Genomic DNA, 18,190 nt, shown 5'->3' on the forward strand with positions numbered 1-18,190 from the left:
TGTTTTACACAACTGAATTCATATAGTCATTCCTGAATGTCTCTCAAAGCACCGTCTCAAAACATAGGGAGGTGCGCGGTATGTGTGTCAAAAAGTAAAACACACGTGTCTGTGTCTGTGTGTGTGTGTGTGTGTGTGTGTGTGTGTGTGTGTGCGCGCCCCTTCACATGTGAGCTTTGACCCCTCTCCTTCGCATACCAGAGCACAGTGAAAGTGAGGAAGGGGTTTCCTAATATCACACTCACAAAAGTTGAAAAACATACTGTTCCTTAAAAGTGTATAAATAAAATGGTTATATAAATATACTGAAACCAATTATTTTAGATGAATAAATAAAATTCATCTTACATGTTTAGAGTTACAACTCTTGAACTTACATGTTCAAGAAGCTGTTGAGAGCTATAAATCACAGAGTGGTTCTCTCTCACACCAGCGTCTCTGACTCAGAGGGGTGTATTCAGTGATGGGATGAGACATTTTGAATGGTGTGTTAAACTTATAATCCTAAATGTTTAAATGACATCTTTTAAAAATAAAAGATGTTTTAAATAAATTATTAAAAGTCTTAATAAAAACAAATATTTTACAACGATGGTCTGTGGAAAAATTTGACTTGAACAAAGTATTTTTATTTATTTATCATGGGTATGTCAAATCACTTGAAAATTGAAGCGTCACAAGTCATCTCACGCCTGTGAAATATTCAGTAATTTCTTAAGTTGTATCTGTGAGAAAATGACAACCACATAGGCCTATCTTCAGAGAGAGCAACCATGAAAACATTTAGAAACTGGGAATCTTCCAGAAATAAGGTCCTTCCGATCAGCGCTGAGAAAGAAGTTACTGGACAATAATGATAGCTTCAGAATATCGGATGACAGATGAGTCTCTGTGCATCGTGTCAGAGCGTATGTCATGTTAGTCTGCTAACGACTTTACAGAGCCAAAAGTTTTGTACACACAAAATTTATTTCAAATCATAATCGTAAAAGTTTACATTAGATATTTTAAAAGATTGTTTAAATTATATCTTTAAAGTTTGAATACATACTCATCTTCTATTTATCTTTTAGAAGACTTATGTATGATATAAATTATTTTGTTTAACGGTGACCTAAAGTATAATTGTTATTAAACAATGTCTGTTCAAAACTTTAGGTGGTCGTCTTAAATCTAATTTATATGAAAAAGATTCAATCAGCATATTTTTTTCCATGCTGGGTTTCAATTTTTATGGTGGGGGCTTTCCATAGCTATCCCGTACACCTAAAAACGACCATCACAGAAAACTACATTAAAAATGAAATAAATAAATCATTTTATAAAATGTAAACAAAGTTTTAGCTAAATAAAAACACCTTACATTTCCAGAGAGGTGAAGTAGTTCTTTATGCAATGATAAAAACGATCCAAAAAAGCAAAATAGTTTAAGTTGTCATAAACAGAACAAAACAAAACAAATCCTTCAGTGATAAACTACAGTGTGAACTGAAGCTTCAGGATATAGGGCGACAGAACAGATGAGTCTCGGCGGACAATGTCGCAGTAAATCTAGTCTGCTAACGCCTTTCCAGAGTACATCCAGAGTTTACACTAATTTCATTTAAAAGCATAACCTTAAAAGTTTAAATCAAATCTTTAAAATCATATCTTCTTAGAAGATTTATGTATTATTGTTACTAAGCAGCGTCTGTCCAAAAACTTTAGATTGTTACATACAACATACAACATGAAACATGTTGTCAAGGTTTGTCACAATGTTTTTTTAAGAAATCCTAGGACTTCACATTGCTCTTATTTAGTCAAAGTTGTATCATTTGGAAAATCAAAGTAAAAATCATACATCGTCTTAATTCAGAGTATAAGTATAAGATCGTATAAGATCATTTTTACTCGTATCTCCCGAACTAGGGTGAAACCCTTTACTGAGAATATACCACCGGTCATCTACTCAAAATATATGTAGAAGTTTCAAATGTTAGCATTTGTTGATGGTGGCCGCATGAACAGACTTTGGGGAGAGCTATAGCAGAAAGCATGCCCTTTGACCTCCTCGATTTTGGAGGCTTTTTTGTTAAAGATTTCTCCCATCTAGCGGTTCTCCCATCTACTCGCTTTTTCAACTTTGGTAAATGTGTCAAGAAGCTATGACAACGTGTCTTCCGATAGCGCTTCATCGAGTTTAACTGTACATGTTCTACCGTTATGCCGTCTATATAATGATTTACACAACCAAGCTCGTCATTTAGACCGTGCCTTTGACTTACCCGTCGAGAAGAACGCAGGCAACTTCCCTTTCAAAGTGTTTCCACCTGGGAAAAGCTATCCCGATATTTATTTACATACCGATAAATAAAATTTTTGCTTTTTGGCGACGACCAGTGCAGCCTTTCAAATGTGCCAGGGGCAGTATTTTCAAATTTTCATCCAGGCTGCCCCGGGTTCGACTCCCGGTATGGGAAGACAATTTTTTTACATCGCCAACAAAATTCAAGTTATTCAAGTTCATCAATAATCATTTTTAGTTATGCATAGTCTTAGAGGCCTACACGAACTGCAGAAACAAGCAGTTTCTTGAAGATTCGGTACTGAATCATTTTCACAAATACAATTATTGAATTCAGAAAATTTCACTATGGAATATTTACTTTATCTATCATAATTTCAATTTAGTACGTCATCATTTAAACTTTTCATCTCATAATTATGACGCATAGTCATAATTTTTATTTCAACTTTTTAATTCAGAATTACAATTTTTGTCAATTACGCCTTTTTAATGTAATACTTCAAACGGTTTTAAGTCATCATTTGGTTGTTGACTATAGTAGTGCTGATGATGAAATGTGTCGAGTTAGGCTAGCGCTTTTTGTACCTCTCTGGTCTTTTTCAAGATGGCGGAACGACACGGAAGCTTCCTTGGACATACCCGCCCCATGTAAATAAAGATAAGAAATGATCTGATTTTAAGATAGATCATTTTACACCCATGAGGACATATTTTATGAATACAGACAATGATTTTAGCTAATAAAATAAAAATTTTCAACCTGAGCGAATCTACACATGAGAGGCCTTCAGAAGTCATAACTTCAGCGGCTTAGGCCCATTGGTGTAGGTATTTGTAAAAATCAAATACTCTATTACACTTTTTAAAGTTAGAATAAAAAGACCTGTAGTGTTGTCTGACACAAGGCCATTAACTTGTTTTATAAATGTACTTTGCTTATTTCTACAAATATCAACCTGATAAATGAAAATCAGAAAAAAGAAAAAACAGTGTTTTAAAATACAACTAAACCATGATAATGTTTAGTTTAGATGTTGATGACTCAGGCATAGTGCAACCAGATTTCTCTAACATCTCACTCACAACGCAAAACGTTGTAAATAAACATTTTCAAACTGTAATTTAACCATATTTTATTAATATTATGTTGATTTAAAGTTTTTGTTATTAACTAATACCTTTATCTTTTAACATCCGGCACAAAATGAATGAGATGAATTATTTGAAAAAAGGAATATTCACAATCTACAGTTAGATTTTCTCCTACTTAGTATCTGTGGGTGTATTTTTACACACTCTTGTAAAGACTATGGACTAACTTTAAAACAATCTTTATACAGGAATGAAACGTGTCCATGTAAGATTCAAAAGACCAAATCACTAAGAAAAGAGCCGTTTATAATAAATACACAAAAGGTTCCAAATGATGATGGTTTTATTACTCCGCTAGATTTAGTCATCTTGTTCAGATAGTAGGCGACACTGTTTCACATGTTGTATGTTGGACCGTATGTGTTTTAGATGAAAACGTTTCTTTGAGAGCCGTCTATAGAAATAAATGACGCTTAAGAATTTAAGCGATAGTCTTTCTGTTTGACTAAATTGATATCAATCACACAAATACGAATCACACAAAAGTACATGCTGTTTTACACTTAAACTATTGCACCGAGAGAGGCATATTCATCAAAGTTCCACACTTTGGTAAAACCTGCAGATAAAATTGCACGAATAGTAAATTCTAATTCTTCATCACCATGAGCCATTTAAAAACATACACAGAAAAAGCCACTATAGTGATCAGTTTTGATTTTTGGGGGTTTTGTCATTGACATTTTTTGCTTCTTTTTGTTTTTGTACAGTTTGCAAAAAGTATATAGTCTCAGAGCGTGGTCAAACATGTTCATATAGGAATGTATCCTATACTTTATAGGTCCTTCTAGTATGAGAGTGTTTAGTATGAGAGTGAATCTTTCTGCTATGTCTACGAAACATCGACGTGAAAGATGAGTATTGCTGTTTTTTCTGTTACCTATTACAGTTTAAACTCGTCTAACTATTACACTTATTTTGTTATTATACACAGTTAAGCTAATGAATTACAGTTGATAAGTGTTATATTCATGTGAAAGGGGGGATGATTCATTTTTTATTCCGTCCACACCAGAGTTTTAGGCATCCGTCTTTTAGGCCCGATCCAGAAAACAGACGTTGTGTCTTAATAATTGCTCTTCTTTTTATGATCTTCTTTTTATTCTGCATAATGCTGAAATATTTTAACCTATCGTCAATTTCAAGCGTTAGATAAATCGTCTAACTATTATATCTTGTTTATACCTGGATTCTTGTTTAACAGCGCTATTGTTCTCGGCCTCATCAAAGTTCACATAGTTTTCACCGACTCTGAAACAAGACCAAATATTAGTTGCTCTTATTTAATTTTGGTTACATTGTTTTTATGCATCATGTTAAATGTAAATTTTATGATAGGAAAGTACGGACAGCGCCTTTGACCAATCCTCTACATATGGGGCACTTGCTCAGAGAAGGCGCACATTCTTTGCACACAACTAGGTGACCACAGGGGATGAAGACAATGTTCACTTCCTTATCCATGCAAACTTTGCAGATGCGCTCCTCTTGAAGTCTTCTTAACTGTTCCTCCATAGGCAAGTCTGAAAGATCTTGACTCGGTGATGCAGCTTCATTTGTCTGGGCCGTCAGGCCACACTCAAATTCCATCTCTAAAGCAGACGTCACCACAGGATTGTTCTCTTGTTCTCTCACAAATTCTCTCGAGTCGCTGTCTCCATTAGTCAATAGCCGCTCAAATAGTCTTGGAAATCTTGCTTGAATCTGACGGACAAACTCTTGGCCCTTTTCTTGCAGCAGGTATTCACATCTTGGAAACCACTTGGCATGTTCTACCCATGGATCATCACCAGACTCCCAACATCTGAGTCCACCATCGCAACAAAAGCACTTCACGTCATCATTACGACCAACATAGTAAAAACCAGCCTTAGCCAATTGGTCTGGTCGAACAGTTATTCTTGAGGGCCAGTAGACAAATGTGAGCAACCGGTCTTCACACTGTTGCATTGCCGATCCATTGGAAAGGATAGATAAAGGTACATTATCTGCACGGTCATCTCGAACGAAGCGGCAGTGGGGGTAATGCCTCTGGTGTTCTGATACTGCCAGATCTCCCGGTTCCCAGTTGCTAAGCTGGCCTCCACAACTGAAGCAAGCCACTCTGTCGCCCTGGCCAAGGTAGTAGAAACCACTTTTGGCAAGCTCGGCCGGAGCTACTGGTGCAAGAGTCCAATTCTGAAAGGTGTCAAGGCGTTCCTGTTCCCGACGCATGTCAGGATTCTGACAAGCCGGAGGGCGCTGGTGAGACATATCCATGTTTAAGTAAACTCCTCCGTTTGGCCTGATACGGATGCCGTGGTGGTCGATGTAACGGGTGTTGCAGGGGTGGAAAGAGGATGGCTTCGTTGCGAAGCGGGGAAAGGGCACTTTTGATGAAGACATAAAAATGGGACCACAGGGCGTGTCCACTCAAGCCCTTCTCTCTGCCGGACATCCCATGACTAGTGTCTAGTCGTCCATGACAGAACACATCATCTTATTAAAAAATGTAATGAGAACAAAGAACAACACCACAAAATGTCCTTTCTTCTGTACACGGCGGGCAATACAGTTGTATCATTTGATATGATACAACTGTATTGCCGCCTCGGAAATACGGTAATTAAAATGCAGAAAACAAATATGTAAATATTGAAATATTCTAAATATTACTCTAAATATTATTATTATAATACTATTTTTATGAGCTCAGACATTTTTTAACCAGAAATTTTTATTTCAACATTATACTTTCATACATTGAAGAAGAAATTTGAGTGAAAGACATTTACACATGGTCTAACCAGAATAGAAAATCTCTGCAGGCTATCATGTTTTGCTCCAGGGTATAGTTGACCAGACTTTCAACTAATTCACCAACGTCAGTTTTTGCATTTTTTGACACCAGTGACACACAGAGATCCGTTACAAATGTCCATATAGCGAGAATTTCTGTGATTTCGAATTCGTCGCAACATCCACCCAACACATCCAGAACTTTTCTGAGGATTACGCCGATCGGCTCTTTGCCGTTAAAAAACATGGGTGTTACATCAGGCCATGGCTTTGTCAAGCCTCTTACGACGTCCATTTCATTTTTGAGATTTGTCACACGTTTGGTATCCTGCGCACAATCTTTTTTCATATCACACGCAGCGTCGATGATCCTGTGCATCAAGCCAACCATTTGGCCTCTAAAATGATCTTTAAACATAGAGTCCAGCGCAGCTCTTAAACGACACTCTTTGCCCGTGGCACACTCACACACCGGAGGATAATTGTACCCCGTATCGCCAGAACTGGACGGGGAGTCGTTCTCCATCAGGTTTTGCGTCGCCATTTTTTCAGCTTTTCGACGAGTCTCCTGAATCTCCTGGAATGTTCCTGGAATCTCCCTTGCGGTGCAATCGTGCGTTAATGCTCGGAAGTTTGTGGGTCAGAAGTTTGCGTCAGGCTCAGACAAACAGGACTTTCAACTTTTGTTGCAGTGGCGCAGCAGTCCGAGGCTAGTAGAGCTAGAGTAGAGCGTGCAATGTTCTGAAATATTTATCAGGCTGGGGTCCACCCACCCCGCTGGAGGGGCTGAATAGGGGTTGTCATCAGGAAAGCCATAAATAACTAGGTCCTGCATAAACAACAAGTCCTGGGTCCAAGTCCTATCCAAGTCCTCCAGAGAGAAGAATAGAATAGAAGAATAGAATAGAATCGGGCATTTATATAGCGCTTTCATATGTACTACTGTACACCCAAAGCGCTTTACAATCATATCAGGGGATCTCTCCTCAACCACCACCAGTGTGCAGCATCCACTTGGATGATGCGACGGCAGCCACAGTACAACGGCGCCAGTGCGCTCACCACACACCGGATATAGGTGGAGAGAGGAGAGAGAGTGATAGAGCCAATTCAATGTAAGGGGATTATTAGGAGAGAAGTTTATTATTTTCACTCAATCCAGTTACAAAATCTGATTAAACATTACATGGGTGAATTGTTCAACATAAGTTCTGTAACACACATTTAGAAAGTAGGATGTATTTCATTTGAGTTTTTCTTCAAACAATGAGACAAAAGTAGCTTTGTATGCACAGATTTTGAGAAAGAGACATCCTTGTCTTTATTTTTAAAAACATAGAACCAGAGAACAGAGAACCTTGTGCGGCATATCCGCATAAAGGGTTAACATATACATTTTAGCATTATTTAAAAACTAGGATGATATAATAATATAATGTAAATGTCTCACGTGAAGATTTGATCAAATCAAGCCAATTCATGCGAATACTGTCGTATATGACCAAAGAGATATATAACAAATATGATATCCGGGGGGAAAGTGTAAAGAAAACGCCATACAAAACATTACATTCACACTCGGCAATTCGATAAGTGTTAAAAGTGTAAGGAAAATAGACAGGCTACAATAGATTGAGAATGGTGATGTTAAAAATAGTTAAACAGGGTGTTTCAGAAGAAATGCAAAGATGTGCTTTTTACGAACGCCCGCTCTACACGTGACGTCACATCTCCGCGTTGCTGTTTTGGCACGCTTTATGGAAGTTTGAATCGTTCAGTCATACACACAAGTGCAGCGATGGAGCGCGTGAACACGAGCAGTGTGAGAGGATTCCTGAGATCTTGCGACGATCTGACTGAGAAAATTCGCTGTTTAATACAGAAGAAACTCATCAAGAAGTACTTGAGCAGGTAATATTATGCGCTTACGATGCAATGTGTGGGAGTGACGCAGTATCCAGAGGTTGAATTGTAAAAAAACTAAAAAACCTATTTTATGCGTGGATTAAAGAATAGAATAAAAACAAATAGGCATTTATTGAAGACATATTTTTTATATCATTGTAGAATGTATTTCTCTCTCACTAGCCTATGGACAAACAATCCCATGCATGCCAAACTATCATTTGGCATAACTAATCATTATCAACATATTTTTTGATAAAAGAGTTCCAAATGATAATTTTAAGCGCTCCAAAGTTCACTTTGTCCACAAAAAGGAACTTAGCCTTAATTTACTGAAGGCTATGGATGTTAGGTAAATATGTTTATTAAATTGTACACATTCATTCATGTACACGTTATGTGTTTCTTCTCCTCTCACATTAAATCACAATTTAGAAAAAAAGAAATTAGAAAAAAGTTGATTAGTTTGATTATTTTTGTCATTGTTTAACATTTCTCAAAACATTTCTGTCAAATATGAAATGTTTAGTTTAGCTACTTGCACCTTATCTCACACTTTAACCGTTATCAGCTATTATCAGATAGTATTGGCCTAACATAGACTATTATTGTTATTGGCCTAACATAGACTATTGTTTTAACTCTGGTTTAACCAGCTGTGCGTCTGTTCACCGGCCAGCATGTGCTCTAACACTGCAGCATCAGCCGCTTCATTGACTTTGAACTGGTGTATGAATGTGTTTATTTTATGTTAACTTTATTTTTGCTATTGTACATACATTTTATTCTTCTAACTGTTTGTCTTTGGTTAACACAGTTGGAGAAGAACAACAGGGAGGTTGGAAGACACAGTAGAGGAACTACAGAATAAATATGGAGAGAAAACAGCATTAAAAAGGATCAAGTCCATAGTGAAAAAAATCAGAAAAAAGAATATCAAACGTAGGAAAAGATTTATAATTTACTTTGTTAGTAGTCAATATGGTTCTCAATCTTCAATAAGCTTTACTATAATGTTTACATGGTTTTGGTTGTGTATTTAATTGTTAATTTTTTAACAGATGGTGACATTCAAACGCTGAGCGTTCAAACACATTCTGGAAACATGACAAATCAACAGCCTAACAACCTTCCACAACGACGGCATAATAATACTAAATCATTCGGACAGCCATTAATTCAGAACCCTAATCAGCTTAACTTCACAATTGCCCAGAAGAATGGTGGGACAATAGTTACTACAATTATGGTAGAAAACACAATATATGGTGATGTTAACATCGGTGCGGTGAGTGTCTGATAATTTAAGAAACAGTTGCTTAGTTAAGAAATGATGTGTATGTGTTTTTTCACAAATTTTGTTTTGTTTTTTAAAGTTAGTCCATAGTCTTTACAAGAGTGTGTAAAAATACACCCACAGATACTAAGTAGGAGAAAATCTAACTGTAGATTGTGAATATTCCTTTTTTCAAATAATTCATCTCTTTCATTTTGTGCCGGATGTTAAAAGATAAAGGTATTAGTTAATAACAAAAACTTTAAATCAACATAATATTAATAAAATATGGTTAAATTACAGTTTGAAAATGTTTATTTACAACGTTTTGCGTTGTGAGTGAGATGTTAGAGAAATCTGGTTGCACTATGCCTGAGTCATCAACATCTAAACTAAACATTATCATGGTTTAGTTGTATTTTAAAACACTGTTTTTTCTTTTTTCTGATTTTCATTTATCAGGTTGATATTTGTAGAAATAAGCAAAGTACATTTATAAAACAAGTTAATGGCCTTGTGTCAGACAACACTACAGGTCTTTTTATTCTAACTTTAAAAAGTGTAATAGAGTATTTGATTTTTACAAATACCTACACCAATGGGCCTAAGCCGCTGAAGTTATGACTTCTGAAGGCCTCTCATGTGTAGATTCGCTCGGGTTGAAAAATTTTATTTTATTAGCTAAAATCATTGTCTGTATTCATAAAATATGTCCTCATGGGTGTAAAATGATCTTTCTTAAAATCAGATCATTTCTTATCTTTATTTACATGGGGCGGGTATGTCCAAGGAAGCTTCCGTGTCGTTCCGCCATCTTGAAAAAGACCAGAGAGGTACAAAAAGCGCTAGCCTAACTCGACACATTTCATCATCAGCACTACTATAGTCAACAACCAAATGATGACTTAAAAAGGTTTGAATTATTACATTAAAAAGGCGTAATTGACAAAAATTGTAATTCTGAATTAAAAAGTTGAAATAAAAATTATGACTATGCGTCATAATTATGAGATGAAAAGTTTAAATGATGACGTACTAAATTGAAATTATGATAGATAAAGTAAATATTCCATAGTGAAATTTTCTGAATTCAATAATTGTATTTGTGAAAATGATTCAGTACCGAATCTTCAAGAAACTGCTTGTTTCTGCAGTTCGTGTAGGCCTCTAAGACTATGCATAACTAAAAATGATTATTGATGAACTTGAATAACTTGAATTTTGTTGGCGATGTAAAAAAATTGTCTTCCCATACCGGGAGTCGAACCCGGGGCAGCCTGGATGAAAATTTGAAAATACTGCCCCTGGCACATTTGAAAGGCTGCACTGGTCGTCGCCAAAAAGCAAAAATTTTATTTATCGGTATGTAAATAAATATCGGGATAGCTTTTCCCAGGTGGAAACACTTTGAAAGGGAAGTTGCCTGCGTTCTTCTCGACGGGTAAGTCAAAGGCACGGTCTAAATGACGAGCTTGGTTGTGTAAATCATTATATAGACGGCATAACGGTAGAACATGTACAATTAAACTCGATGAAGCGCTATCGGAAGACACGTTGTCATAGCTTCTTGACACATTTACCAAAGTTGAAAAAGCGAGTAGATGGGAGAACCGCTAGATGGGAGAAATCTTTAACAAAAAAGCCTCCAAAATCGAGGAGGTCAAAGGGCATGCTTTCTGCTATAGCTCTCCCCAAAGTCTGTTCATGCGGCCACCATCAACAAATGCTAACATTTGAAACTTCTACATATATTTTGAGTAGATGACCGGTGGTATATTCTCAGTAAAGGGTTTCACCCTAGTTCGGGAGATACGAGTAAAAATGATCTTATACGATCTTATACTTATACTCTGAATTAAGACGATGTATGATTTTTACTTTGATTTTCCAAATGATACAACTTTGACTAAATAAGAGCAATGTGAAGTCCTAGGATTTCTTAAAAAAACATTGTGACAAACCTTGACAACATGTTTCATGTTGTATGTTGTATGTAACAATCTAAAGTTTTTGGACAGACGCTGCTTAGTAACAATAATACATAAATCTTCTAAGAAGATATGATTTTAAAGATTTGATTTAAACTTTTAAGGTTATGCTTTTAAATGAAATTAGTGTAAACTCTGGATGTACTCTGGAAAGGCGTTAGCAGACTAGATTTACTGCGACATTGTCCGCCGAGACTCATCTGTTCTGTCGCCCTATATCCTGAAGCTTCAGTTCACACTGTAGTTTATCACTGAAGGATTTGTTTTGTTTTGTTCTGTTTATGACAACTTAAACTATTTTGCTTTTTTGGATCGTTTTTATCATTGCATAAAGAACTACTTCACCTCTCTGGAAATGTAAGGTGTTTTTATTTAGCTAAAACTTTGTTTACATTTTATAAAATGATTTATTTATTTCATTTTTAATGTAGTTTTCTGTGATGGTCGTTTTTAGGTGTACGGGATAGCTATGGAAAGCCCCCACCATAAAAATTGAAACCCAGCATGGAAAAAAATATGCTGATTGAATCTTTTTCATATAAATTAGATTTAAGACGACCACCTAAAGTTTTGAACAGACATTGTTTAATAACAATTATACTTTAGGTCACCGTTAAACAAAATAATTTATATCATACATAAGTCTTCTAAAAGATAAATAGAAGATGAGTATGTATTCAAACTTTAAAGATATAATTTAAACAATCTTTTAAAATATCTAATGTAAACTTTTACGATTATGATTTGAAATAAATTTTGTGTGTACAAAACTTTTGGCTCTGTAAAGTCGTTAGCAGACTAACATGACATACGCTCTGACACGATGCACAGAGACTCATCTGTCATCCGATATTCTGAAGCTATCATTATTGTCCAGTAACTTCTTTCTCAGCGCTGATCGGAAGGACCTTATTTCTGGAAGATTCCCAGTTTCTAAATGTTTTCATGGTTGCTCTCTCTGAAGATAGGCCTATGTGGTTGTCATTTTCTCACAGATACAACTTAAGAAATTACTGAATATTTCACAGGCGTGAGATGACTTGTGACGCTTCAATTTTCAAGTGATTTGACATACCCATGATAAATAAATAAAAATACTTTGTTCAAGTCAAATTTTTCCACAGACCATCGTTGTAAAATATTTGTTTTTATTAAGACTTTTAATAATTTATTTAAAACATCTTTTATTTTTAAAAGATGTCATTTAAACATTTAGGATTATAAGTTTAACACACCATTCAAAATGTCTCATCCCATCACTGAATACACCCCTCTGAGTCAGAGACACTGGTGTGAGAGAGAACCACTCTGTGATTTATAGCTCTCAACAGCTTCTTGAACATGTAAGTTCAAGAGTTGTAACTCTAAACATGTAAGATGAATTTTATTTATTCATCTAAAATAATTGGTTTCAGTATATTTATATAACCATTTTATTTATACACTTTTAAGGAACAGTATGTTTTTCAACTTTTGTGAGTGTGATATTAGGAAACCCCTTCCTCACTTTCACTGTGCTCTGGTATGCGAAGGAGAGGGGTCAAAGCTCACATGTGAAGGGGCGCGCACACACACACACACACACACACACACACACACACACACACACACACACACACACACACACACACACACACACACACACACACACACACACACAGACACAGACACGTGTGTTTTACTTTTTGACACACATACCGCGCACCTCCCTATGTTTTGAGACGGTGCTTTGAGAGACATTCAGGAATGACTATATGAATTCAGTTGTGTAAAACAATTTTGAATCCATTCATACATTGCATTTTTTGTGGACATCAATGGACAATGATGTGTTAGGAGCCACTTCTTCAACTTTCTCTCTAAAATAAGGTAAGATGATTTTATTTACTTTTAACTAAAACAATTGGTTTTAGTAAGCTTTTTATGTTATATTCTTTTAAAAGAACTGAATATTTTTTCAACCTTAGTAAAATTATTTTATAACCATTACATTTATACAGTTTTAAAGGTATGTTTATCAACTTTAGTTTAATTATTTTTGTGGGCATCAGTGGTATGGACATTGATGTGTTAATTTTAACTCAGTAATTTTTTATTCATCTAAAACTAAAATAGTTGGATCAATAAGATATTTATATTATACTTTTAAGGAACGGTATGTTTTTCAACTTTAGCAAGATATTTTATTTTATATTATACACTTTTAAAGGTATGTTTTTCAACTTTAGTTTAATTATTTTTGTGGGCATCAGTGGTATGGACATTGATGAGTTCATTTTAACTCAGTCATTTTTTATTCATCTAAAACTAAAACAATTGGATCAATAAGATATTTATATTATACTTTTAAAGGCATGTTTTCAACTTTTGTTAGTGTGAGATTCACTTGACAGTTACACTGTAAGGAGGGGGGTCAGAGCTCGCAGGAAGAGGACGCGCGCATAGACACACAGACACACAGACACGCGCGCGCTCCTTATGTTTTGAGACAGTGTGAGGTCATTCAGGAATGACTATGTGAATTCAGTTGTGTAAAACAATTTTGAATCCATTCATACATTGCATTTTTGTGGACATCAATGGTATACTTCAACTTTATAAAATAAGGTAAGATGATTTTATTCATCTAAACCAATTGGTTTTAGTAAGCTTTTAAAAGAACAGCATGTTTTTTCAAACTATTGCTAGTGTGATATGCAACATTATGTAGATTTTATAAGTATTTCATTATATAATTTAAAAAAAGAGCAGAATGTTTTCAACCTTAGTTAAATTGCTTTAGATGATATATTATACACTTTTAAAAAGAACTTTAGCATGATAATTTATATTATATAAATTATATAAAGGATAGGATGTTTTACATATGAATGTGAAATAACTAAATGTTTTTTCAACCTTTAATTGTTTTAGATTATATAAAGGATAGAATGTTTTACATATGAATGTGAAATAACTAAATGTTTTTTTCAACCTTTAATTGTTTTAGGTTATATAAATTATAGAATGTTTTATATATAAATGTGAAATAACTGAATGTCACATATATGAAATAACCACACACGCACACACATAACTGGGACAAAGTTCAAACATCTGTTCTATTTAAATAGGTCAAAAACTAACCGTCAAAACTATGATTTAGGACTAGCTAGGTCACCGGGGCAAAAGCAACTGTCAAACCACATGATCGATAGGTAGGAAGGGCAAAGGTTAATCCCATGACCTCATACCGGAAGTTCAACCCATCAATCATAAGGTCACCGGAAGTTCAACCTGTCAAAAGGTCAAAGGTCAAAGTCATTAATCATTTTGACACTTGCCATAGTATAAGTACTACTGATGCAGCGTCGAGTACGATGCAGCGTCTCGTTCCCTACTCAGGGAACGAGGGTTACAATAGTAACCCGAGGCGTTTTGTGGGTCAGTAGATGTTAGTGAAACATCAGGACTGAAGCTCTGGATCAGCTGTGAGAGAAGACCTGATCCTGTGCTCGACTCCTGCTATTGCAGAGCTTTATAATAGTGTGAGTCACTGAGTTATACATGCTTACACAATATCATCACCTATTTCTGTATTTTGATAATAAGTGGATATTTGCCAAATGATGCCATACATGTTTTTTTTTTTTGGTGTCTGTGGTCTCTCTGTCTGTCTAAACAAAAATGTTGTACCTCAGATCAGTTGATGTGTGTTTTCCCTCAAATTTCATTGGCTCTGCCATGGACGCGTCACTCTTCATGTACACACAGCTGGACTCCGGTGAGATTGATCTTACACCCTCACGTTGACTTTAATACAACAACAGAATAGAAATAGTTATAGTTATATAATAAATAATAATATAAATAATAGAGTTATTCTCTACCAGAACCAATATGGTTGATTTTACATGAAAATAAATTCCACATGAGAACGTTGTCTTTTAACTCTTTCCCCGCCAGCTTTTTTTTGTTTTTAAGTTACCACCCACTGCCAATGTTTTTGACCATTTTCACAACATTTTCATAGACCCAGAAATATTTTTTTGTATGAATATCTGAACATGCAATATATCAAAAGAAAGAACAGACCCTTTCCCTTTAAACAACAACAAAAACAGTTTTATTCTAGCTTCATATATTCCATTAGGCAAAGGTAAGCGACCGCTTTGAGCCCCCAAAAGTCAAGGGCCCCCTAAAAATTATTTTTATATACAAGATGCGTAATAATACTGTTATAACCTGTTTAACTGAGAGTCACAAAATGCCAAGGCCCCGCCCACTAATGCTGATAGACCCCGCCCTCAGTGACCTGAACACAGTCCACCATTTTCTACGTGCTGGAGCAGCTGTAGTGATGAGAAAAATGCCCCAGTTCCCTACTAAGAAAGCCAGGTGTGATGTTGTTGGATGTAAGAGTGAGCATCAGACTCTTCATTTACTCCCGGCAACTGAGCCACTGAAGACGCAGTGGATTCATTTTGATTATGATGGGAATCTGCCCCTCAAGTTAGCTAAAATCATTAATGTCTGTGGCTGCGCTAATCATATTACACCAGACTGCTTTGCGAACAAGAGTTAATACAAAGCAGTTTTTTTCTTCATTTTTGAGGGTTCATGTGGTTCAATTCAATAAATGTATCTTGTTTTCCTCTATTAAAATAAATGGATAGAAAAAACCTGTCTGAGAGTCTTTTTCCAAAGTTTGCATGAATGCAACTCGAGAAGATCTATCTATCTATGAAATGTTGTACCTCAGATCAGTTGATGTGTGTTTTCCCTCAAATTTGATTGGCTCCATCATAGACGTGTCACTCTTCATGGACACACAGTTGGACTCCGGTGAGATTGATCTGTCACCCTTAAACTGACTTTAATAGAACAGAGATAACAGAATAGACACAAGAATCAACTTGGCTGATTTAACATGAAAATAAATCCCACATGAGAAGGTTTTCTATTAAGACAGTGTGTTGAAGAGTGATGAGACTGTCCAAGGATAATGTAATATATCATCTAGCTGTCTACTGTATCTGTGTGTCTTTGGACAGTGTTTAAAGACCCTGAGTGGCTCCAACTACTGTATATCCCGGCACCAGAATATGATAGAGACAACAGATCACTATACCAACCCTGGCAAACACACACAACACCCTGTTATGTGCAGAAAATTTGTCTTTTATAACATTAAGATCATATGAAGATTGAAGTACCTGAATCCTGGAGAAGAATCTCCATGTCTGAATGTGTGTGTGTCGTCCATGATTCATTCAGTCTTCATGGAGCTGCTCGAGTAAGATATCAGAAACACTCATTCACACACACTCAAACACAATACATTTCATTTGACATTTTCTTCAGTGTGTTTAAGGAGACAAAACAATGTGATTTTCAATCATGTAAATGAATGTTCAGAACTGCTATCATCTGAATCAGCAGATTCTCTTCTTCAGTCAAATGTCACGTTTGCACCAGTATTTCATCTGTGTGTTTAAAACAGAAATATCTTGGCTGAACAGACTGGGAAGTTTGTAACACTAGAGTTTATTGTTATTCCACTGAAGCCTCAAATATTGTACAAATGGGACAGTTTACTGTAAACCCACATTTAATACATCTGTGAAACTGACTAACATACACAGATATTTGTTCAAGATCTTTTCCAACTATTTTAAAATAAAATATTTCCTACTGGTTTAGTTTAATTAAATGTTCAATAAAAATGACATTATATAAAGGGAGATTGTAACAACAGCACTCTTTGTAATTGACTTTCATTTACACAGAAAATTAGATCAAATTTTAAGAAACAACACAAGTTAAAGAGTTAAAACAAACACTACAGATGTTAAAGAGAAAAGTGTTACAGCACTGTGGTTTCTAGAAACTTTGGCTTTTAGTAATAAAACCGAAAATTAGACCTACATAAAAAGTGTAAAAGTGTATTTTAAAATATATGGTCTAGGCTATATCGTTTATGTCCAATAATTGATAAGTAAAAAAAAAAAAAAAAAGGCATATTAAGAATTTCATGTGCGATGTACTTTAATATTTCATGGTTACTTACGTTATAGAGGAAGTCATTTTCATGCGCCACACCGGAACACTTGCTTTGAATAAAGTTTTTAAACACCTCGAGTTTTCCATCAACAGCACGTAAAATCGCACATAAACATATACAAACATCACTTGATACTTGGATGATCAGTTGTTCTTATTTAAAAATTCTTAAACCCGGGTGTAAAATGCCGCTTGTAAATAAAACACGCTGGAAAGTACTTTCACTTTCATTTCCGCAGCACATGTTCGATCAACTTTATTATCAACGATCATTTGTATAACTCTTCAAAGGAAAAAGGCGCTGTATGTCAGTAGATATATAGTCGAAACGCATCCCAGCCGGCACATGACCGACCTTCAACGTTGAAATATGGTTGAAATAATGTCAGTTGTTGTTTCAACGTTGAAAGAACGTTGAAATAACGTTTAATGCTAAATGGTTGAAAAAGGTTAACAAAAACACTTCTAAATCAACGTTGAAATTTTTACAAGATCTGTACGTTGAAACAATGTAATGTTTTCGACAATATACTACAAAAATATCTGCCTTTTAACGTATTATTATGATAATTAATTAGCATTTAATGATTTTTTTTATCATAACAGCTCTTCAATATATGTTAAAATACAATTATTATCATTATTAACAATAATATGTTCACCCTCAAGACAGCAGTGCAGCAGAAACCTTTTGCCTTATGTGATTTTGTGTTAATTTACAATTTTGTCTGCTTGCCTAACACATTGCATTATTACATT

The 18,190-nt window shown here is 35.3% G+C and overlaps 1 protein-coding gene across 5 annotated transcripts in view; it reads right to left on the bottom strand.

Moving 5' to 3' along the window:
- The window catches only part of LOC309503314 (protein NLRC3-like), a 186,173-nt gene extending 168,236 nt beyond the window's left edge, over nucleotides 1–17,937 (bottom strand). The window contains exons 1-4 of one of the 5 annotated variants that reach the window (XM_082176077.1): nucleotides 17,439–17,937; nucleotides 16,585–16,656; nucleotides 16,126–16,242; nucleotides 15,065–15,181 (exon numbers count right to left, since the gene is read on the bottom strand). In XM_082176077.1, coding sequence (XP_082032203.1) covers nucleotides 15,065–15,181; nucleotides 16,126–16,242; nucleotides 16,585–16,634 — 284 coding nt within the window. In that variant the 5' untranslated portion in view covers nucleotides 16,635–16,656; nucleotides 17,439–17,937. The remainder of the gene's footprint in view (nucleotides 1–15,064; nucleotides 15,182–16,125; nucleotides 16,243–16,584; nucleotides 16,657–17,438) is intronic. The other 4 variants (XM_082176075.1, XM_082176079.1, XM_082176078.1 and 1 more) reach the window with 4 other exon arrangements.
- Between the last annotated feature and the right edge of the window lie 253 nt (nucleotides 17,938–18,190).

Source organism: Leuciscus leuciscus (assembly GCF_965113295.1).
Source record: "Leuciscus leuciscus genome assembly, chromosome: 7".
NCBI classification, from domain to species: Eukaryota; Metazoa; Chordata; class Actinopteri; order Cypriniformes; family Leuciscidae; genus Leuciscus; species Leuciscus leuciscus.